The 22,705-nt window shown below is 46.5% G+C and overlaps 2 protein-coding genes across 7 annotated transcripts in view; one reads left to right on the top strand and one right to left on the bottom strand.

Moving 5' to 3' along the window:
• The first annotated feature begins 12 nt into the window (after positions 1-12).
• ANTKMT (adenine nucleotide translocase lysine methyltransferase) lies at positions 13-5,385 on the top strand. Of its 2 annotated transcripts, none has more exons than XM_084641452.1 (6): positions 13-58; positions 359-522; positions 1,522-1,626; positions 2,575-2,715; positions 3,891-3,941; positions 5,027-5,385. In XM_084641452.1, the coding sequence occupies exons 2-6, from the start codon at positions 361-363 to the stop codon at positions 5,210-5,212; spliced, it is 645 nt and encodes a 214-aa protein (XP_084497578.1). In that variant the 5' UTR covers positions 13-58; positions 359-360; the 3' UTR covers positions 5,213-5,385. The 2 variants fall into 2 exon arrangements, with proteins under 2 accessions (XP_084497578.1, XP_084497577.1); XM_084641451.1 differs by lacking the exon at positions 13-58 and adding an exon at positions 90-173.
• Positions 5,386-5,391: 6 nt separating this feature from the next.
• Positions 5,392-22,705, bottom strand: part of CCDC78 (coiled-coil domain containing 78) — a 57,056-nt gene continuing 39,742 nt past the window's right edge. For 4 of the 5 annotated variants that reach the window (XM_084641449.1, XM_084641447.1, XM_084641446.1 and 1 more), the window contains 11 exons: positions 21,962-22,135; positions 21,678-21,728; positions 18,995-19,083; positions 18,118-18,196; positions 17,101-17,226; positions 15,634-15,845; positions 14,668-14,842; positions 13,630-13,673; positions 8,831-8,897; positions 7,310-7,410; positions 5,395-6,568 (listed from right to left, as the gene is read on the bottom strand). In XM_084641449.1, coding sequence (XP_084497575.1) covers positions 6,442-6,568; positions 7,310-7,410; positions 8,831-8,897; positions 13,630-13,673; positions 14,668-14,842; positions 15,634-15,845; positions 17,101-17,226; positions 18,118-18,196; positions 18,995-19,083; positions 21,678-21,728; positions 21,962-22,135 — 1,245 coding nt within the window. In that variant the 3' untranslated portion in view covers positions 5,395-6,441. Of the gene's footprint in view, positions 6,569-7,309; positions 7,411-8,830; positions 8,898-13,629; positions 13,674-14,667; positions 14,843-15,633; positions 15,846-17,100; positions 17,227-18,117; positions 18,197-18,994; positions 19,084-21,677; positions 21,729-21,961; positions 22,136-22,705 lie in introns of all 5 variants that reach the window. The other variant, XM_084641445.1, reaches the window with a different exon arrangement.

The raw sequence follows: 22,705 nt of genomic DNA, 5'->3' as shown, positions 1-22,705 counted from the left end.
GGGGCACCGCCCCCTCCTCATCACCAGAGCGGCGTGCGCGCCAAGCCAGCGCGTCTGGGTACGAGAGTATACGCGGTGCATTATGGGGCGCATGCGGGTAGTTCGTGATGACCTTTGTGTAAGGACGACTGATTTAAAGAAGCCACGGCCTCGAGCCTGCCTCGGCCCGCCAGGTGTGGGGAACGGGCCGGGGGAAGGGCGTACATGAGTACAGGTTCTTGAGGGAGGGTATAGTAGTGGGGGTTGTAGCGCCCTGTGTGTGCAGTGCAGTAAATACAAATACAGCATGCTGAATACGTGCCAAGTATGATTAGCTGGTTAATGAAGAAATCTCCTTCCGATCCTGGTGTTTTCACAGCTATGGATCCTGATGACCTGGAAGAGCTGGCAGTGGAGCTGCAAGGGAAGACTGTTGGTGGCTGGGGCCTTGTGCAGCTTGCAGCTGGTACAGGTTTTGCTGCCTATGTTATGTGGGCAGGAATTCTCATGCCTGGCTTCCGCAGAGTGCCTTTAAAGTTACAGGTAGATCATTCGCCAGGGCTTTTTCATGGGGATCTCTTCTGGTTTAAGAGAAGAGGCATTAAGTATATATTTAGCGGTGTGGGGGATGAATATTACCAAGCTTTTTATATAACATGATTTTGTTCCCCCAGTGTGGTTTATAAAGGCATCCTGGAAGGTGCATGAAACATTTCTTTACTATAGTGTTTCTGTTCTGTCACGTACCCACTGGTTATAGGGTCACTCATGAACTGGCCTGCTGGCAGAAGGATATTTGAGGCATTTGCTATGGGAAATAAAACCACATGAGAATTATTTTGTTAGTTTTTGTTCTTAGCAGCCTTGCCAAATGTCTCTTGTTTTAAGATGTTTAATTCTGAAGGCTCCCAAACCACTTTACAAATGCTGCACCTGAAATATAGCTGACATGATTAATATATGTAAAGCTGTAAAGTGAGAAGATCTCTATGATAGGCTTCATTTTTAGTACTCCAGCTGTGTTTTGGTGAGAACTACTTAGGATCCAACCTTCTGCTTGGGTAAGCTTCATTTAAATCAATCTACCAGCTATGGATCTGGCTCCTAATTTCCAGTTGTGTTTAGCATAGTGGCTGAGGCTAGCTCCTCTAGGTCTCAGTCCCCAGTTTGCTTTCTTCAGGTGGTTTCCTCCTATTCAGATAGACCTAATGTGTAGGTGACCAAAGCGACTACCCTTGACTTCACTTTATTGCCCTGATCTTGCAGTCAAATCCATATAGGCAAACCCTTGTGCCCATGTGGAAATCTAATGAAGTTAGTTGAGCTCTGGGCTATAACAAGTGTTTGCCTGTACAAATCCATTTGCAGGATTAGGCCTTGTTTGTAATGAATGTGCAGCCTGCACATGTGTGGAACTACATGTCCCAAAATACCATGCTTTGCAGGATGCTTTACTGAATCCTGCAATACTCTGACACGACTGGAACACCAGAAAGGTAACTTGTGTTTGACTGGGGCTTATTTCTCATTTCTCTAACCCAGGTGCCATATGTACCATCAAGTGCCAAGCAAGTTGAGAATGTGATGTCGCTGCTGAAAGGACGCTCTGGGAAGATGGTGGATTTAGGGTCAGGAGATGGCAGAATTGTAAGAGAGGAAAAAGTCCTCTTGTCTGATATTCACAGCTGCTGGTTTGCATTTTGAAGAGTTAATAGTGTTAAAGGTATCTCCCACTGCAAGAGCATCCACATCCTGCTCCCTGTTACGTCAGTGTATATCTAGAGAAACTTAGTTGGGATTGCAGTAGGCTTACACCAGTGTAACTCCTTAGACTGGAAGCTCTTTCAAGGCAATTGCTCTTACCCATTGTCTGCAAAGACTTCCTGGGACTGGAGTAACTGTGAGTTGCTCCCTAAGGAGCATGCCTATGTCCCTTTCCTAGACTTGGACTCCTTAACGAATCTGGGACTGGAGCAGTTGAGAGCCCCCACACTGCTGTTACTCCTCACATCTTAGAATGACTCCTGCTGGGAAAGGAAGGGATTGGAGCAACTATAGTACCCCACAGCCAGTGGAAGGGAATCGCTTTAGCTTATCAGAAAAAAGTTCTGATAAGACTGGTACTTACAACCATGCTCATGCCTGTCTTGTCCCCTCCTCCTTTCCTCATTCTGAGTCTGAGCCTGCAAGGTGCTGACTGCCTCTTGGGAGGTCCTGAGCACACTGAACTGAGTGGAGTTGAAAATTCAGCCCTTCACAGGATCACGCCCTCAGTCTCTCTAGTCCACTGCCTCACTGATTTATCTCTAAGGACGTACCATGTTACATGTTGAGCTTTGCCAACTATCTTCTACACTGGCATCTGGTCATTAATCACCTACTCCTTACCTTCCTACCCCATTCCCTAAAAGAGCTGATTAGAGAATGCAGTGCAAGTAAATATGCTCCTTATGGACAGTACTCTTATCCCATTCCCCACAGTGACTGCTCCTGGGAATGGAGTAGCTGGAAGCTCTCTGATCTACAGCCACTGCTCCAGAGATTATTTCAGGAACAAACATGGAGGTTTATTTTGGTTTCAATTCCTCTCTCCAGGTATTAGAAGCATATAAACGAGGCTTCAGACCAGCTGTTGGCTACGAACTCAACCCCTGGCTGTTGAGACTCTCCAACTATCGTGCCTGGAGGGCTGGGTGTTACGGGAAGGTTTTCTACCATCGGCAAGATCTATGGAAGGTAACTTCTTGTGATGGAGTCAGGACTCTGGATTTCTGAGCCTGCCTGACTACATTGTCTCTAAGATCAAAGGACCTACCACCTCTGCTAAACACAGACATCAGGGCTTTAGCCACGCTGGACAAAAGGTTCAGCATTCTCCTCCAAACCTACTTATTAGAGGCACTGGGTTTTTTTCCCCTTTTCCCCCACTGGAACTGTTCCTTATGAATCAGATATACTTTGTGTGCTAGAAATTTTCCTCAGTTCCTACATCAGCAGCACTGTGGCAAAAGGGAGAAGAAAGCCACATTGGCCCTCTCTGTCCAATAATATTGAATTACTGTTAAGTCACCTTTGTAGGTTCCTCAGGTGTGTTTAGCTGGGATCATCCATCTGTTTTCCTTCTTCTGGCCTTTAACACACACAGCTGAAAATGATGTTGAAAACACTGAGGTCTGGAGAGCTGGGAAACTCTACAAGAGGGATAATGAAAGAGCCCCCTAGCTTGCACAAATGTCCTTTCTCAGTGCAGCTGTAGGGCAAGCTTGAAGATGCTCCTCTCATATTGACCGTCTATAGCTGGGGCTCTAGAAGTGCATCGAGCCTCCTAAAGATCTATTAGCAAAAGCTGAACCTCTCCACACATCTAAAACTAGGCTGGAGAAAACACTGGCGGGGATGGATTAGATCAGTGATTCTCAACCTACAGGCCGCTTGCAGCTCAATCAGCACACAGTTACAGCCCATGTGACATCCTCAGGGCCATACAGATAGTGTATATATATTGTGGGAATGCAGCTCGCATAACACACACAGCCACATTGCGGCCCACAATGGTAAATAGGTTGAGAACCACTGGACTCTATGAACTAATAAGTCAGTCCCATCTCTACATTTTGGGACCCTAAGATTTTATTTAATCTGTTATCAGAGACACACCTGCATCTAGTCCAGTAACAGGGTTTTTGCAGCACCTCCTGATAACAGCACAACTCCGCCCTCCCAAAAATCTCACTTGCTCAATATTATTGACCTCTTTGGGGTTTAGAATAACTTCCTGTATGTCAACAAGTGAAGTTTGACCCTTGTGCACAGATCTAAGATGCCACTAAGATCCTCTTTCCCCAACACACATTGTACAATCCCCTCAGCCTGTTATTTCTCTCCCCTTGACTGACTTTATCCTCTTAAAGGTAAACGTGTCTGACTGCAACAACGTCTCTGTGTTCCTAGCTCCCAGTGTGGTAAGTCCAAGCATGCTCTAGGGACAGGTACAGGAGGTTAAGGGTGAAGGGCTGGTTGACAATTTCATACTTCGTTGGGCAAATCAATGAGAAGGGAGGATACTCAGACTAATGGGATCATCCTGAATGTTGGCAAAAACCCTTAAGAAAATGGCACTAGAACTATATATGTTTCACATAACCAATCAAATCCTAGTGCAACTGCCTTAACAAGGCTGCTGTGAACACCTCCTAATGGCCCCATCATAGTCAGTGGGAGTTTTCGTTGAGCGGGGATAGTCCAAATGTTGGATCTGCTGAGAAACTGCCCACGTGTGCTGAGTATACACCTCTTACTGTATCCCCAGCCAGCTCTGTGAGATGCTGAGCACCGGCACGCCCAGTGACTACAGAGGTAGGTGAATGCAGTCAGCATTGTGTAGCTGTAGGGATGGATACATCAAAGTTTGCATTTTGTGATTCAAAATTCCTAAACATGCTGGGGTGCTGAACACCTGCGCCTCCTGCTTGTTTCAATGGGTGCAGCAAGTGCTCAGTGCATCTGCAGATCTGGCCTCAGTTCAGAGATTAAAAAAAGGGTTATCATAAACCCTGCTTATTCTGATAGACTGGCAATACTTAGAAGTCTTGCAACAGGGGCCTACTGAACTCCATCCCAGGTAGTGTTGAGATAAGTTTCTATGAAGCTATTATTTATTGTCCTGTGGATATTACCACTAAAGAATAGATCTTGCTGGCATTTACTTCTCATCTCCAGGGAGCTAGCCCCCTTCTGGGCTATTACTGTTTACTGTTGAGATAAAATTAATTTTTGGACATAAAAGCAAAGCTCAATGAATGTGTCCTGGGGCTTCATCTATAAATGCGTTTCCACCATGCCCACCATAGTGGGGTCCGGATCCTGACTGGGGCCACTGGATGCCACTTCAATATCAATATTAATAATCAAAATGACAACTCTGCTAACCAATGGCAAACCTGCAAAAAGTCTCTAGAACGCATCACACACACACACACCAACTTTTTCCCCTCCTTGTGATATCTGTGACTGTTAAAAACAGCTTCCCCTTCCTCCTCCCCATTAGCTACCTCTCCTAGAGACAAAGCTGCTTGCGGAACTGCCAGACGAGGCCCGTGTGGTGGCTGGACGCTTCCCCTTTCCCACCTGGATGCCAACCACCAATGTTGGAGAGGGTATAAACAGAAGCTGGGCCTATGATATCAAGACTGTACGGCAAACAAAGAACAAATTTGAGGGAAGCCCAGAATGAGTTGAGAGCTCAGCTGCAGCTGGGGTTTACAGCCTGGACAATAGCATTGGAGCCTCTGCAAATGTGTGTGCTTTTTTAGCCCCTCAGAACTGCTCTGGAGGGCAAATGCTGCCATAGTGTGGCTGTTCAGCTGAACAGCTCAGCAAGCATGGGGGTTGGGGGGGTGTTGCAATGAGAAGGGAGGGGTGATGATTTGCCAGACTTTACCCCATGTGCTCTGGCTTCCCTAGAACCAGAATCCTGGGCAGCCTTTGAGCTGTGGAATTGGGCTGGAAATCCCCAAAGAATTGTCACAAGACTGAAGAGCTGAATCTTTGATTCTCGTTTGAAATAACTCATTTCTCTTCTTAATTTATTTGCAATTCATTTTCTAACAATAAAAGGGCTACGGGACTCTGTTCATTCTTCTGGCAGGGCTGGGGTGCTGCTTGCCCCTCACTGTAGACAGAGCCATTCTGGACTGTGTTCAGAATTCCCTAGGGGGAAGGCTCAATAATGCAGCTTCTCCAGGTCTCTCCTTTTCTCCCTGCTAATCAATTCCCTGTAGGTCCTCCTCACATAATCCCCACGCAGCAGGCCCTTCTCCATGGAACAACTCACCATGAGTGCAGAGCAGTAAAGTCTCTTCAGTGCCCTGTGCATAAGAGCAACTGAGCTCAAATCCTAACCTGAACCCTACTTTAACTCCTCTCTAGCTCAGACAGGGGAGTTAGCACCGGTGAAGCACAGCACTTTGCAGCTGTTACAATGCTAAAGGCAACGGTCTAGCAGAAGGTGAAGGGAACCTGTTAATTCAGGTGCATAGTAAACTGAGTCCACCAGCTCTGCAGTAGACTAAGTTTGGGTGATGGTTCAACCCACTCTGGTGCTGCACTACCCTGAGGTATCAGCAATGGTGCTCTGCGGCTACTGAGCACTTCTGCAATAAAAGGGAAATCTTTATGGCCTGCTGGACGGAGGGAAACTTGACAAAACAAGATAAAGTGGGAACAAAGCACTGAGTTTTGATCTTGATTTTTAGTAAATTTATTTACCTCTGTACAGTCAAATGTATACTGCTGATTTTCTTCTCAGCAAGTCCTAGTCCTCTAGTAAGAGGGCCCTAATGTGAAGAGCACTTGCTGGAGTGGATTATCTCTTGGTGTGCCAGAGCACTGAATACTACAGCCTGGCAGCAACTCAGTTTTATGTCCTTGTCTTTCCTATGATTGTCAGGGCCATGGCAAAAGCTACAGTTCTGGGCTGATGGTCCTTTTGGATCTCTGCATTAAGTGAGCATCAGAAGCCCCAGCACTGAATGCTCTGGGTGCCTCGCTCCCTACAAGTTTCCTTAACCTCAGGATCTCCTGCTTGTACCTGCAAGAAACACAGGTTACAAAGAAAAGCAATATCAACCTTGCATCAGCTGTGGTCATAAGAACTCTGCTGAGGACTGAGATTGTAAAGCCAATGTGAGGCTGAAGCCAAGTTCCCAAACGCTATCCAGACGGGAAAACTACAGCTAAGGGCAGTGCTACATTTGTCCCAACACTTCATGTGAACTGATACCTAGGAACTCAGCCAAGGGATTCCATCAGCAACAAGCCTGGGAGTTACACCAGGCATGATTTTGGTCCTCTGTTTTTAAGAGCAATTAGTTGCAGTTGTACAAGCTAAGTGTAATAGCACCTCCTGGTGGTGGAAGCACTAGCAGCTTCTCTCCCTTGCTGTGGCTGTGATGAACCAGTTGGAGACAGCGGACATGTTAAATGAGTTACAGAGTGGAAAGGCTTTGAATTCTAGACAGTCTTCCCCACTCACCCCCTCCTTAGCCTCCTACACAGCTTTCATCATCTGCAGAGTGGGCTGCAGCCCAGAGGAAGGAAATATTATGTCCCTAGAAAGAACAGATGCAAACTCCCTTGATCATGCTGAGCTACTGATAATGCCAGCTGCTTACACAGCTGGATTCACTTTCAAACATTAGCTGGGCTGCACTGTGGGAAGGCAGCAGTTAGGTCAGGTGTCTACACTGGAGCAGTTATCACAGTATTCATCAGCCCTGGAAGTAAGCCTTTTGCATGGGGCACAGGACAGATGAAGGGATCCCCATCTCACCTTGCAAGATGCTTATCTACATATTCCTGCAGCTCCAGCACCTGCTCTTCTGCCACAATTGCCTGAGTCAGCAGCTGGCTTCTCTCCCTCTCCAGATCCTCCTGGGGGCAGAAATAGCAAGGAGAGAACAAGAAGTGATAAGGGAGTGCTTTGTGGGAAGCACTGGACTGGTGCTGACTCTTCCCTCTGAAGTGGTCATCAAATCAGAGGCTACTGAATTTCTCATGCACGCATCCTCCAGCCCTGAGATTTCTGGGCATTAAGCTAAATAAGCTGCCCGGTTAACTGAAAATCAGAACAACATTCAGACACATGAGCCTCCCAAAAAGCCAAACCACAGGTGTTCAGTGCCCTGAAAACAATGACATCCTACCAGTGCAGCCAGCTTGGAGACACTGTCAGGTGCATTGAGATGGGCTGAGAGGGGAGGTGCTGTTTAATATCAAAGCCTCCTGTTACACGATCAGCAGGAAAGAGTGTTAAATCCAGGCCTAAAACACCCCCAGTTATCCCCAGACAACCACCTCACAACCTACTCTCTCCACTAGGGCGGTGTGGGGATTGGTAGTGTGGCTTCCAGATGTACAGCATTGGAATGTATATGACCTCCATCCCCTTCCCTTGCAAGAGTTTTTAAAGAGATCTTCCCTTTATAATAATAATCTCTGGCTCTTATTTAGTGCTTTTCTTCAGTAGATCTCAAAGTATTTTACAAAGGAGTATTATCCCCATTTTACAGCTGGGAAAACTGAAGCAGAGTTGTGCTATGACTTCCCTGAGGTCACCCAGCAGGCCAGTGGCCAAGCCGGCATTATATCTCCTCAGGTTTTATTACAGTGCTCTATCTGCTAGGCCACACTGCTTCCCTCCTTTAGTCCTTGTCTAAATGAAATTTAAAAAAAAACAACCAACCATGTGACCACAAAGTGTTATATGATTTCTCCTAACTTGTATGGACAGAAGAAATGATAGGAAAGCATGTTTTGCTTCGGTGTCTATAGCTAATCCAGACTAGGAAATTGAAGCCCTGCTGCAAATGCTTCCAGCAGTTGTCCCCCTGCAACCCAGCACTGAAAGTGATTGAAGTGCTAGAGTACTGCAGGCAACAGTGTTTCAGAAACTGTGCTTGGGGTCTCTGCGACAGCCTTTCCTCCTGAATGTTTCCCTTCTTTGTATTCACCAGTGGTAGTAATAAAGGGAGCGCTAGTGTTTTTAACTACCATGGCAACCAACCCTGCTCAGGGCAACATGGTGGTAAAACTGCCACTGGCCACAAGCAGCTTGTCTGCTCTGGAGCTGCCAGTGGTGTTATCTCCCAGTGGAGCTGCACTGCTGCTGGTGCACAGATGGGAAATGTTTTGGAAGAGCTCCAGCAGGTAGCAGCATGTTAGATCAAGAAAAGCATCTGTCCTGGGAATGAAGATGTAATGGTAACGGTGGCAGTGACCATTACAATTGCAGAAGTGCTTGGTCTATGCTTAGCCCTCTTTTCAGTCTGCCTCAGAACAGAAAGTATTTTACCTGCGTGGTATGTGTGAACTCCTGGAGCTGCTTTCTGATCTCTGCCCAGCCCACCTCATCCAGCTTGCTAGGATAGAGCAGCAGATGTTAGTTACAATCATGTATACAAAGCCAGACCATCCCTAAACCATGGGGCTTGGCATGGCCGCCAGACTGCTACTGCCTTTTCAGCACCCCAGAAAGCATAAATTTCAGATCATCTTCCAGCCTGATTCCCTGCATGGCTACAGAGCACACCTCTATTCCTTCGCCTGCCTGGGCAATGAGAGTCACAGGTCCTATAACCTGGATCTCTGCTGAGGTGGCTGGATTTGCCCTTAGTTTACATCATCAAAACAGACATGAGAAGGGACTCAGTGCAGAAATAATCATTAACCTGACTCACTAGGGTTGAACTTTAAGGGAAAAGAGGTGAGAGGCAGAACAAATGCCAAACACTAGCACTTAATTCTTTTTGTGCTTCTGCACAAATCCACACATTCTAAAGTGGAGTGTAAAAACGGTGACAGATGAGCTAATTATGAAGAAATAGGCAGCCAAGCCATGGGAAAGTTCTTCCTATTCTGTCCTGGACTGAATAAGTAAAATATAGGTCACATCTGATGGCCAGGGGATTTTGATTATATAGAAAGAATGGTATGAAATGAGAAATGCATTGTGTTCAAACTCTAGCCCATATAGAAGTTAGAGGCTTAATTGGGATTGAAAGAGCTCCCTCTGGTGACTGTGTTAACAACTGAAAAAAAGTGAGCTGTAGCTCAGGAAAGCTTATGCTCAAATAAATTGGTTAATCTCTAAGGTGTCACAAGTACTCCTTTTCTTTTTGCGAATACAGACTAACACAGCTGCTACTCTGAAACCTTTCTGGAAGAAGGGGATTTTAATTTTATATAAGTAAAATAGTTAAGAGATCAAAAATAACAGCAAAATACATATGTTTAAATAGTAATGGAAATACAGCAATAGCTCTCAGTGAATCAACTCTGTTAAAAACATGCATTTGCAGTGTTCTAGCTGTATTGCTCTCAGGATATGAGACACAAGGGGGGTGAGGTAATGTCTTTTATTGGATTAACTTCTCAACAGAAGTTGGTCCAATAAAAAAAAAATTCCTCACCCACCTTGTCTCTAACAATATGCATTGTCAGTCTAGTAAAAGGAGGGAGATCATGGCAAGGATATAAACAGAAAATAAATGTCATTACAAGTATGGATAAAACACAAGCCTCTAAAAGAAACTTAACAGGAAGATGCATCACTAAGGTCCAGATTCTGCTACTTTTGTCCCTTACTCCTCAAGTAGTCCCATTGAAATAAATGGATGCACTCAAGGATTAAAGTACTGCTCAGCACGGGAAATGATGGCAGAATCAGGCATAGAGCTAGCGCTCATTTCTAGAGACACTTGGTAACCATGTAGCTTAGGGTCTCACTGATTCAGAAGAGTTACATATTTGAATCTCTTTAAAACTGAATTTCTGTTTGAAATATGTCACACTAGAGACTCCATGGGTAAGGCTTTAATACAGTTTATATTATAAACTGAATTCTCTTTCTCATTCACACACCCCAATTTCAAGGGGGGGAGGATGATTTCCACCTACCATTTCTCACATGAAGTCATTCACAGAAAAGTGTTCAGGAAAGTGTCAGATTAATTGGACAAGTATTCTGGTTGATAGAGGTTCATATCCTACCCTCATCACCAGGGGATCTAAGCACTTTCCAGTAGCACATTAAGAAATTTTACTATGGTCTGTTACGTGTCTGTTCTCTCATCCTCTTCCCAAGGAGAGAATTGGGTGTGCAGTGTAATGTTCTGCTGTGGTAGGGTATTTACAAGAATGAGGTGTTGAAGAAGGGGGAATTTTTTTCTGAAAATTATTCTCTCTGTCCACTCATAACTCCAAAGCAGCTTCATCTAAGAACTTCTAGCTTCTGTTATACTCTAATCTACAGTGACAATAGTGCATGGGACACCTTGACCAAGCTGGAGCATAAAAGCTGTTACTCATTAGAGACAGAGCCTGATACTCCACTGCCCTGCCCTGCCACCATTGTGTAGACCTGTTGAAAGGAAGTGCCAAGTGCATGTGAAATGGTAACAAATCAGATGACTAGTGTTTTATGCCCACTTTGTCCTAGTGTCAATCACTGCATGAGGAATTAGGCAACAGAGAAACAGGGCCTGAATTTGTTGGTCTTATATGTAATAGCTTTTGGGAGGGGTCTAGTACAAGCTCCACTGTGTAATCTAAGCTTTCATTGAAAAAGAAATATGTTTCTAGCCCTCTCTGTTGGGAAGACAGAGTCCTCTGTGCTTACAAGTTTAGCAGGGTGAAGTTACCAAAAAATAATAGGCTATTCATGGTGGAAAAACTGTAGTCCCTCCAAGTTACTCTCCCTCTCCCCTCATCTGCCAATCATCAGAATTTCTACTGATTCTTCAAGTTCAGCATAGCGAGTATCTTTAAACACATGCCCATAGTGTGGTAGTACTGAGGACAGCAGCAATGGCAGGCCCTTCTCACCCTGTATACTTCCCTGCTCTTGATTGCAGAATCTCCTCTTAGTTCCTGAGTCACTATTACTTCCTATCACTAGAGCCCTGCAAATCTGCAGCTATCCACTTTGTATCCACGGACCATGTTTGTGGATCAGATGCGGATAAAACTTTGTATACGCACAGGGCTCTACCTATCACTGCTGCCTGGAAAGATGGATCCCTTAGAGAGAAGTGTGGACAGTGTCCTCTTTAGGCCCTAAGGACACGAGACCATGTGTGTCTCCTGCAGCTGCAGTGCCCCCTGCAGGAGGCATATTTCTAACCTTAACAGTTTTATACTAACACAGGGGTCAGCAACCTATGGCACACGTGCCAAACATGGCACACGGGCCAATTTTTAATGGCACGCTGCTGTCTGCCAGACCCGGGCAGACAGCAGCGTGCCACTAAAAATCCTGCCTGGCCTGGCCCACTCTTTTCCGTGGACGGTCAGCTGACAGCCCTTGCTATGGAGGGGGAGAGGAAAAAGTGGGTGAGAGGTAAAAGCAGAGCCGCAGCGCACTCTCTGCTCCAGGGATCTTGGGGAAGGGGGTGGAATCAGGGCATATCCCCTCCAGCCCCCTGCCATGAGCCGCTCAGGGCAGGGGGCTGGGAGCACCCCTAAAACCCCAGCTCACACCCCTAGCACTCTGCCCTGACCCCTGTACCCCCCCACACACCCCAGCCCTCTGCCCTGACCCCTGAACCCTCCTCACACACACCCAGCCCTCTGCCCTCACCCCTGCACACCCCACACACCCCAGCCCCGTGTCCTGACCCCTGCACCCTCCCCCCCACAACCCCAGCCCTGACTCCGGCACCCTCCCCACATACCCAGCCCCCCCAGCCCTGACTCTTGCACCCTCCTCGCACACCCCCATCCCCATGCCCTGACTCTTGCACTCCCCACATCCCCACTCCCACTCTGAGCACCAAACGGGAGCTCCTGCACACACACACACACACCCACATTCCCACCTGCACCCCTCGCACCAAATGGGAGCTGCCCAGGTAAGCACTCCACACCCAAACCTCCTGCCCCAACCCTGAGCCCCCTCCCTCATTCTAGCTCCTGACTAGACCCTGCACCCCAACCCCCAGCCTGCTCCTTCACCCCCAGCCCTGTTCTCAGCACACTCCCACCCTCATCTCAGTGCAGAGAGAGGAAGAGAATGGCTAGAACCAGGAAGAAGGTAGGTACCTACTCTATGTGGACAGGGCCAGGACTGGCAGCAGGCTGAGCGGGGCCGGCAGCCGGGACCCTGGCTGGCAGGAGCCGGCGGACAGAACCCCAGACCGACAGCAGGCTGAGTGGCAGTGGGCCGAGCCGCTCAGCCCACTGCCAGTCTGGGGTCCTGGCCACCGGCCCCGCTCAGCCCACTGCCAGTCTGGGGTTCTGGCTGCCTGCTCCTTGCCAGCCAGGGTCCCGGCCGCAGGCCCCACTAAGCCCGCTGCCGGCCTAGGTGAATGGAACCCCAGGCCGGCAACGGGCTGAGCGGGCCGGCAGCGTAAGATCAACATTTTAATTTAATTTTAAATGAAGCTTCTTAAACATTTTGAAAACCTTGTTTACATACGACAATAGTTTAGTTATGTAATATATAGACTTATAGGGAGAGACATTCTAAAAAACGTTAAAATGTATTATTGGCACGCGAAACCTTAAATTAAAGTGAATAAATGAAGACTCGGCACACCACTTCTGAAAGGTTGCCGACCCCTGTACTAGCATCTGTTCTCTCTCTGTGAGCTCGGTAATTAGAGTAGAATAACTGAGTAGTGAGGAAAGAAAGATAACTCATCAAAAACTACTGAATAAGTGACAAGCAGCCAAATCTAGGAGGTACCAGACACAGTTGTGGCACACCTGCACCAACCCCTGCTCCACCCAAAACTTGCAAGCGTGTTCATGTACTGTGAGAAAGCAGAAACAAGACTTCCCTGATTCTTTAAGGACACAGGTAGTCCCATTTAAATCAATGGCACTACAAGTATGATTAAAATTAGGGCCTCAATGGCTACCTCATTTCCAGACTAAGCATGCTGTACCTGACAAAACTGACTTTTCCACTTACTACGTTTTTGTACATATTAAATTATTTCAGCCAGCACGGCCTCTCCTGTCCTTATTTATTTCCTTTCCCCAAACAGCTGAAGCAGCTCTGGATCCGTAGTGTTATGCAGAGGGATGAAGGAGGCAGCCACCTTTGACACGGAGATTACAATACCAATTACATAAATGGAAGCTACTTACTGGTGAAGAGATGGTCCTAGTGCAGAGCTTTCACGCAGTCTTTTCTATAGGCAAAGGAAGAACAAAATCTTTGTGAGCATTAACCCAATGGAATCCCTGTTCCTTTGCAGGGCCAGCATTGGACACATCTCTGTTGTTGTAAATGGCCACCACTGACACTAACAAGGAAGTGCTGTGCAAGATGATCTCAAGGCTTGTGGCTCTTCCTCTCTACTGGGAAGTAAAGCTAGCTCATTTGAATTTAGGAACATAACTGCTCTTGGACAAAATTAAGGAGAGGAAATGGATAAAACTGGAATCTTTCCAGGTACTGTCTGCCATTCAATTCCTTGTATATTTTATTTTGCTGAGACAGTAAAGCCTCTAAGGACAGTGAAATCTTTGCTCTGCCCTCTTTTGCCTCCCTGGCTTTTCTCCAAAAAGTGAGGCTGCAACTATAGTATCCTTAAGGTAGTTATGGACTAGCAGCTCTCACTGCTACCACGACAGAACTACTGTGAGAGCAGCAGTACCTGCTACCAGAGTCGACCCCTTCTTCCCAGCCTATTCACTCGTTAGCTTCCTCCACAATTCCCAGACTGAAGAATAAACAACCCTCCCCCACAGATCTCTGTCATCCCTACAACTTCTCTGCAGTGTGCAAACCTACACACTGTAGAGGTCCAGCAGGTACAACTATACTAGACATGACAACTGTGATCAGGTGTCCCACCTCCTCACAGTTGTCACAAGGAGAGGCACAAAGGGATGGAGAGCATGGGCCATTGCTGGTGCTGCCCCCCAGAAGGGCAGCCTGGGCTACAACAAACACTAGAGCAGTGGTTCTCAACCTGCAGCCCAATCAGCACACAGCTGCGGCCCATGTGACATCCTCAGGGCCATACAGGTAGTATTGGATGTGGCCCACAATGGTAAATAGATTGAGAACCACTGCACTAGAGGATCAAGAGGGGAAAATGAGAGATCAAACTGAACCTCTCTTTCCACCTGACAAGTCCACTCCCTGCACAACAGCAATGCAGTGAAGCATGTGGTTACCTTCTCCTGCAGTTCATGCAGCTGTGTCTCTAGTTTTGCTTTGTCCTCTCGCAGCTGGTTTAGCTCCTGGGTTGTGCTTGTCAGTAGCTCAGAATCTGTGATGGTGAAATGGAACTCAGGAGGGCCTGGGTCTATCTTGCTGCCACCCTGAGACTGGATCTGCTCACGCTGCATCCTTAAAAGAAGCCAGCAGGGTAGTCAAACAACAAGTAATAACAATGAGGGAGGCAGCATCAGCTCGGTAAATTACTGTCCACTTGTTTCTGCATATCTGATACCAATGAGAGGCCAAGCCGCACACTGAGATGAGTAGAACCAGCCGGAAGCATTCATACTATTCTTTGGCATGTTTCTGCTAACAGAGAGAATAGAGGAACTCAGAGTTCCATCAAAGCCAGTGCTTCTCAACCATTACCTACAGTCCTATCTGCTGGGAAAGACAATGGTACATGGTTGTGTTTCAGGGAAGGGCTCTATGAAATGAGAAGGACACAGCATCAAGTATGGAGCAAGTGTTGCATGGAAGGATTATGTAGCATGAGGTAACCCTGGTTAGAAAAATTAAAGTAAGTGCTGTGCATTTATACTGCACCTCTTGCCTATAGAGCTTTACAAAGTTTAGCAAGTGTCTTAATTCACATTTTACATAGTGGGAAACTAAGGCACAAAGAATGCCTGAATTTTGAGAAGAGTCCCAATTTTGGGTACATAAGTTGAGATGCTTTGCTCCTGATTTTCAAGGGTGTTTAGCAAGTCAAAAACAGAACCCAAGTTTCCAGATCACAAATTCTCCGCTCCAACCACTAGCCTCTGGTTGCCTCTCCACCATTAATGGAGGATAGTGTAGTGTTGCTCTGAAGGACTATAGAGCACAAGTTGTTCTAAGCAGTCCTTCTTATTTGGGTGCTTTAGCGGGATGATGATCTTTCATGGCTACAGAAAGGACTCAAAAGCCCCCTGACCTACCTATAAGCAATCAGCAGGTTTTCATGTGTTTTGATAAGGTTCTGCATACGCTTCTTGTAACCGCGCACAGCTCCAGCCAGCTGCTCCTCCCGAGATTTATGGGCAGCCCGGATGTCCTTCAGCATGCCATCCACAAAGCACTTCATGTAAGCATGGTCAGCTGGTACTTTGTTGGGCCCCTTAGAAGCATTTGATTTGCTGTCCATATATTCCTTTAAACACAGAGAAGGAAATCAGCTCAAGCAGACTGCTGGACACAGAATGGCTGTTTCCTAAGACACTCAACCAATGTATTAGGGTGGCTACTCCCTGTCCTGCACAGGAGAACTCATCATCATCAGAATGCTTAACATTTACAGTACTTTCCAATTAGTAAGTCCAGTACAAACTAACTAGCCTCCAGCAAGTGGGGAAAATGAGGCACAGAGACGTTAATGCCTTGGACACACAGTGAGTCAATGGCAGAGGTGAGAATGCTGGCTTCTATTCCTCTGCTCACTCCATTAGGCCACACTATCTCTGACTCCTTGTTTGTTCAGAAGATTACAGAGCTCTATTAGAAACTGAGCTGTTCTTCTTAGCAAAGGTTCCTTTCAGTTGTTCTCTTGATCCATCACCACACTGCAATCTCTTGCAGCTGTTGGCAAAGACTTTACTGCTACCTAGGATGGAGAGACTAGCAGATTTCTTCCAAGATATGGCCAGTTTTCCTCAATGAACTGTCCTGCAGAATGTACTCAGGGATCAGTGTAGGTCCTATGCCATGAAGTCTAACACTTCTGCAGTGCTCTGAGTCCTCATTGATCCCCTGGAAAACTCATTGCATGCCAGAGAAGTGTATTCCCATAATAACCTTAGGCCACTCATGTTACAAAATTCTGTGATACAGCAGGAAAGGTGAAGAGGCCATGGATCATGGAGGGTGTCAGTGTTTCCTCCTGGAGGAACAAAGGGAGGATTCTTTTACCACAGACGATGGAGTCAGCACACTGTGAAGCCAAAAGTGGCACAGTCTGGCCTGCTGAGAGAGACTTCCAGGGCACTGGATTTAAAAGCCAATTGAAAAGTAGCCATAATAAATAAAATGAACGTGCAATTAAAATAACTTGACCGAGAGAGAGACGTGGCAGAGACTCGGTGATAGTTCTGGGCTGTCACATGGGAAATCTGGGTCAGGCAATGATTTGGGTACTCCTGCCCCCAGACTCATGGGCTGCAATCAGAATACATGCAGCGTATTGTTAGACTTTCATAAAGAGGGAGAAAAGATCCCATTCTTCAACTCTCCCTAGCAGCCACCTGACAGAGTGGTATTACTCCACTAGCCTACAGCTCGAAGAAGGAAACAGTAGAGTTTTAAGAGCAGTGGGCAGTGGCCAAATTCAAATGTCTGCATGTAAAACTGGAAGGAATAACTAAACCCAAAGAATGGAAATGCAGATGCCCATACATGGCAGGGATCCTCACCACCAGGTCCTTGATGTACTGAGTAAGACGACAGCGATATTCCTCATTCAGCTCCTTCAGCTGAAGCTGCAGTTGGGAATTCTCAACCTCCACCTCCTTGAGCTGGCTCTGAGAGGTGAGCAGCACCTACAGCACAAGAAGCATACAGTCACCCCAGGGAACCAGGTTCTTCCCTGGGCCTCCTATTGGCCAGCTGAGCTTTAATCACTAGTACTCAATAGGAAAAGGAAGGTTAACTTAGAAACTTTATTCTCAAACAGTCCATTTTCCCAGGAAAAAGTCACTATTAAAAAGCAGGGCATAAGGGACCACATCAGACAGTTCATAAAGGGCAGAGAGGGAGGGAAGATTCTGCTGTCATCCAAGAACAACCCAGGAAATGTTTACTGCACCCATTCCCCAAATATGCTGCCCATCCCCCAAAGAATCTGGGCACCAATTGATTGGCACCTTCCCTCTGGTGATCTCAAAACACTTTACAAGCATTATGGAATGACTTTTCAGAACCTTGTGAGGGAGGAAATTCTTATTGCCTCTATTTTATAGCTAGGAAAACTGAGGCAGGGAGCTGTTCAATAACTAAAAATTGGACTAAGACTCAGCAACTCATTTATGTGGCCCCTTAGTATTGAGGAACTGAATCTTCCAGGTACTAAAGGGGTTAGTTTATCCAGAAGAATGACAGTTTCTGGCTTCCTAGAGACAGAAGCACAAAACTTAACACATCCATGGTGGATGAGCTGGCCCTGCTCCATAGTGCTATACAAATGTGCTGAACACAGGTGTTTCTCCTTGATATAGTCTGACCCTGCTATCAGAAACAGCAGCTGAGATTGATCAAGCCCTCCTGCAGAATGAGATGCTGACAAAACTTCATGGAGGGGAGACTTCCAGGTCAGAGCCTCACCCATCTTGCTATTGGCTCCAAGTTACTAGCGTATGGTGCTGTACAACCAAAGGAGGAGCTGACAATCTCGGTGAGTCACAGTGTCAGAGGATGGGTCCTAGGGATCTTACCGCTGACTGCTCCACCAGTTTGTGCTGAGTATTGCGAATCACTCTTTTGGCTTGCTGCAGCTCCTTCCCCATTGCCACCCTGCATACACAGAATGGGGGGACATGTCACCTTAATCATTGAGATGCTCTTCCATAAATGGCTGTTCCATTGTCCCAGAATACTGTCCACGCCATTTGGCATACTGTAGTGCTTAAGGCAAGGAACCAATAGTATTGATTAGAGCCAGAAAAAGCACAGGCAGGAGCTATGCACCTGTCCTACCCCACAACTCCATGCAACTTTGCCAATTTATGTCCTCAAGGCTGAGCAACGCAAAAAAGCCTGATATCCTGGTACAGGTATCTCTTAAGCAGATATTACAAACTGTGGCCCACTATATGCTGGGCTGAGACCATCAAACTCTGCTCACTTGAAACCAAAGGCAAATTTCATTCCAAGCCTACTAATGTGAAAGGGAGAGCAAAGCCCCTCTAGTCACAGCCTTTCCCCTAGCATGGGCTGAGCTTCTCAGGCTCTGCCTATTGATGGAAGGAAGAATGATCATATGCTTAAGACACAGGAACTCAGGAGACCTGGGCTCTGTTCATGCTCTGCCACAGATTCTCTGTGTGATCCTGGGCATGTCAGTTAGGCTCCAGTTTTCAAAGGGGCATCAAGGATTTAGGGACCCAAATTCCACTGACCTTCAATAGGAGACAGACACCTAAAATCCACAGGGCCCCTTGAAACTTGCAGCCTTTATCTCTGTGCTTTCGGTCTCTCGCTGTAAAATAGGGATGCTATTCAATTCATTCATGTTGGTGAGGCTGAGATATTCCAGTGCGAGGGGCTAGGCAAACAACTCTACTAGGGGGTGGGATGGCCTCAAACACTCACACTCTCTGTTCCAGCTTCTGTTGCTGAGAGTCATACGTTTGCTTCATTTTTTCAATCTCAGCTTTTCTGTGATCCTGGTTTCCAAGCAACTAAAAGACAAGAATGAATGGGGAAGATGAAAGGCATCCTGCAAAGAGAATGACTGAACTGCAGAGAAAGCTCACTGAGAAAGAAAAAATTACCAGTTACCTAACGGATTGCCACTCGCTGGAATGATACGTGCTAAAGGGGGTGAAGTGAAATGCAGGGGAAAGGGCAGACGGAATAGGGAGCAGCTAATACACTAAAATACAGCTAATACAATAGGAAGGTTGTGTTAAATCTATCCTGGCTGTATAGTGTGGAAGTATAACATTGTATAAGTATGGCGTTGTATAAGGGGACATGCTGGATACATTGTATATGAGAGGGCATGCCAAAACATGTTACAAAGTATCTGAGGGAGCACATGTAGGGACAGTTAGCTTTTGAATGGAGAAGCAATTAAGATAGAGCCAGCACGTCTAAGAAGCAGGCATCAGAATGGAAGGTGTGAAGGGCAATTAATTAAGTTAACTGGAAGCTGTTAAAGGAGATTGTTAAGGGTGGCAGGTAATTGAAGATACCTGACTGGTCTCAGGGATCTCGAAGGGTGGTGACTAAAATCTTTTTTCTTCTTTTGTCTGTAACTTCTCTGTAACTTGTTCTCCAAAAACTGTATAAATTAAGAGACACAAGCCCCACTCGGGGGGCTCACTTCTAAATGTATTAGCAGAGCAGCTTTGCTAATAAAACAGAGTGGTCTGATAAATTGTGAGTCTGAGTCAAACTTTGACAATAGGTATCATCACACTAAGTGTGGACTCAGATGAGATGTGGATAGGAGAGTCAGATTACCATGAGAAACTAAATGGTTGGTACTGAAGCACTAGTCAATATCACACAAATGATGAGGCAACTGAGGCAAGAGGCTACTCCAGCCCAGCATTCTCGGTTTGCTTTATCACCACCACCTCCAGGGGGTTGTCTATATCCCTAGCAGAGCTCTCAAGATCCCTCTCATTCAGACCACCCGTTCAGCCAAGGAATAAAGGCTAATACTTTTTTCCCCAGTGGGATTCCTTGACTTTACAAAGCTTTTGATCCGGTGTCTCCCACAGTATTCTTGCCAGCAAGTTAAAGAAGTATGGGCTGGATGAATGGACTATAAGGTAGATAGAAAGCTGGCTAGATCACCGGGCTCAATGGGTAGTTGGCAGCTGGTATCAAGCAGAGTGCCCCAAGGGTCAGTCCTGGGGCCGATTTTGTTCAATAACTTTATTAATGATCTGGAGGATGGTGTGGATTGCATTCTCAGCAAGTTCGCAGATGACACTAAACTGGGAGGAGTGGTAGATACTCTGGAGGGTAGGAATAGGATACAGAGGGACCTAGACAAATTAGAGGATTGGGCCAAAAGAAATCTGATGAGGTTCAACAAGGACAAGTGCAGAGTCCTGCACTTAGGACGGAAGAATCCCATGCACTGCTACAGACTAGAGACCGAGTAGCTAGGCAGCAGTTCTGCAGAAAAGGACCGAGGGGTTACAGTGGACGAGAAGCTGGATATGAGTCAACAGTGTACCCTTGTTGCCAAGAAGGTGAACGGCATTTTGGGCTGTATAAGTAGGAGCATTGCCAGCAGCTCGAGGGACGTAATCATTCCCCTCTATTCGGCATTGGTGTCCAGTTTTGGGCCCCATACTACAAGAAGGATGTGGAAAAATTGGAAAGCGTCCAGCGGAGGGCAACAAAAATGATTAGGGGACTGGAACACATGACTTATGAGAGAGGCTGAGAGAACTGGGATTACTTTGTCTGCAGAAGAGAAGAATGAGGGGGGATTTGATAGCTGCTTTCAACTACCTGAAAGGGGATTCCAAAGAGGATTGATCTAGACTGTTCTCAGTGGCACCAGATGACAGAACAAGGAGTAATGGTCTCAAGTTGCAGTGGGAGAGGTTTAGGTTGGATATTAGGAAAAACTTTTTCACTAGGAGGGTGGTGAAGAACTGGAATGAGTTACCTAGGGAGGTGGTGGAATCTCCTTCCTTAGAGGTTTTTAAGGTCAAACTTGACAAAGCCCTGGCTGGGATGATTTAGTTGTGGATTGGTCCTGCTTTGAGCAGGGGGTTGGACTAGATGACCTCCTCAGGTCCCTTCCAACCCTAATATTCTATGATTCTGATACTATGTGGATTGATTGTACAGCTCTCCCAGCTCTGGGGGCAAGACAATGGGCCAGAGGTATGAGCCCAAGTCTCTTGCACAGCAGTGCAGAGGTGCTACCACTGAGCCAACCCTTCTGAGAGATTATGGTGAATATGCACTTAGCAGGTAACACAGACCCACTTCCTTTAAAACTCTTGTCTATATCTGCCCAGTGAAAATGGCTGGGGGAAGCTCCCAGCTCCTCCAGCCGCAGCCTCTCCTTGCAGGAGTCACTTTTTAAAACAATGCAAATCCAGTTCTCTAACAAAAACCCAGAGAGAGTACATGCCATTTGGTAACTACACAGCTCTCAAGAAACTATGTGTAGGCAATTCTCCAAATTCAATCTGACAGATGTTTTGCATGGGGGAAGGGTGAACAGGGAGGATGAGCCCCACACAATAAATAATCACACGGACACAGCTCAGATACACATGCAGTCTTGCACACTCACATGTCTCTCCAGTTTTCGACGTTCATGTTCAGAGGCAACTATATCTTCTGGCTGATTTAAAAAAACAGAACAGGACAGTAGTCAGATTCTGGTCTCTTAGAATCATAGAATATAAGGGTTGGACCGATCCCCAATTTTTGCTCCAGATCCTAAATGGCCCCCTTAAGGATTGAACTCACAACCCTGGATTTAGCAGGCCAATGCTCAAACCACTGAGCTATTTCTTCCCTCCTTGGCAGAGGCAAGGAGATCAGACTACCTAGGAGGCCAGACAAGTTCCATACCTTCACTTTCCGGGCAGAGAGGCGGTGGACCACAGCCCGAACCCTTTCCAGCTCGGCCAAGGTTTCATTGGCCAGGGCTTGGGATGGGGAGTAGTTACTCCATGACTGAGGAAGGGAGCTCCTGGTGTTGACCAGGTTTAGTAGCTCCATGCTCAACTCTTTGTTCTTAGCAACCTGCAAAGTAAAACAAGAAGGGTGTTTCATTTCTTGAGATTTCCCCTCTCCAGCTCTCAGTGCGTATTATTCAGCATGCACATGCAGTTCTTTATATACACTAAGCATTCACTTTTATCCCTCCGACAGCAGATTTTTTTCCTCTCACCTGTCTGAATATGGTGGTGAACTATTTAATTCTCATGGAAAGGCAGGACTGGTATCATTGTCTAGAACCAGCTAGAGAGAGCAGAGGTGTTGCTGTGTGATATTTTTCCTTACACAGCCTGCCAATGTCCCTCAATTCTCCCCTGCAGCATCCATGCTATTCCAGTTCTGGAGTCCTCACACAGCTCTGCCAGTGCACCTCATTCAGGACTTGCAGGTCCTCCTGCTAATCCTCTCCCTGACCCCCGCAGCTCTGCCAGTGCCCCTCACTCGTGACCTGCAGTGCCCCTTACTATTCCAGTCCTGGACCTTTCCTAACCAGATTGAATGGTGTTACAAAAAATGGACAGATGTCCTCTAGGAACTAGGCTGATGCCATCCAAGTCATTTAATTTTTGATCTTTATTGTAACTGAACACAGAC

The sequence above is a fragment of the Lepidochelys olivacea genome, assembly GCF_965140295.1.
Source record: "Lepidochelys olivacea isolate rLepOli2 genome assembly, chromosome: 10".
NCBI classification, from domain to species: Eukaryota; Metazoa; Chordata; order Testudines; family Cheloniidae; genus Lepidochelys; species Lepidochelys olivacea.
Note: the sequence above shows the minus strand (reverse complement) of the source record. Positions and strands in the feature narration are given on the sequence as shown.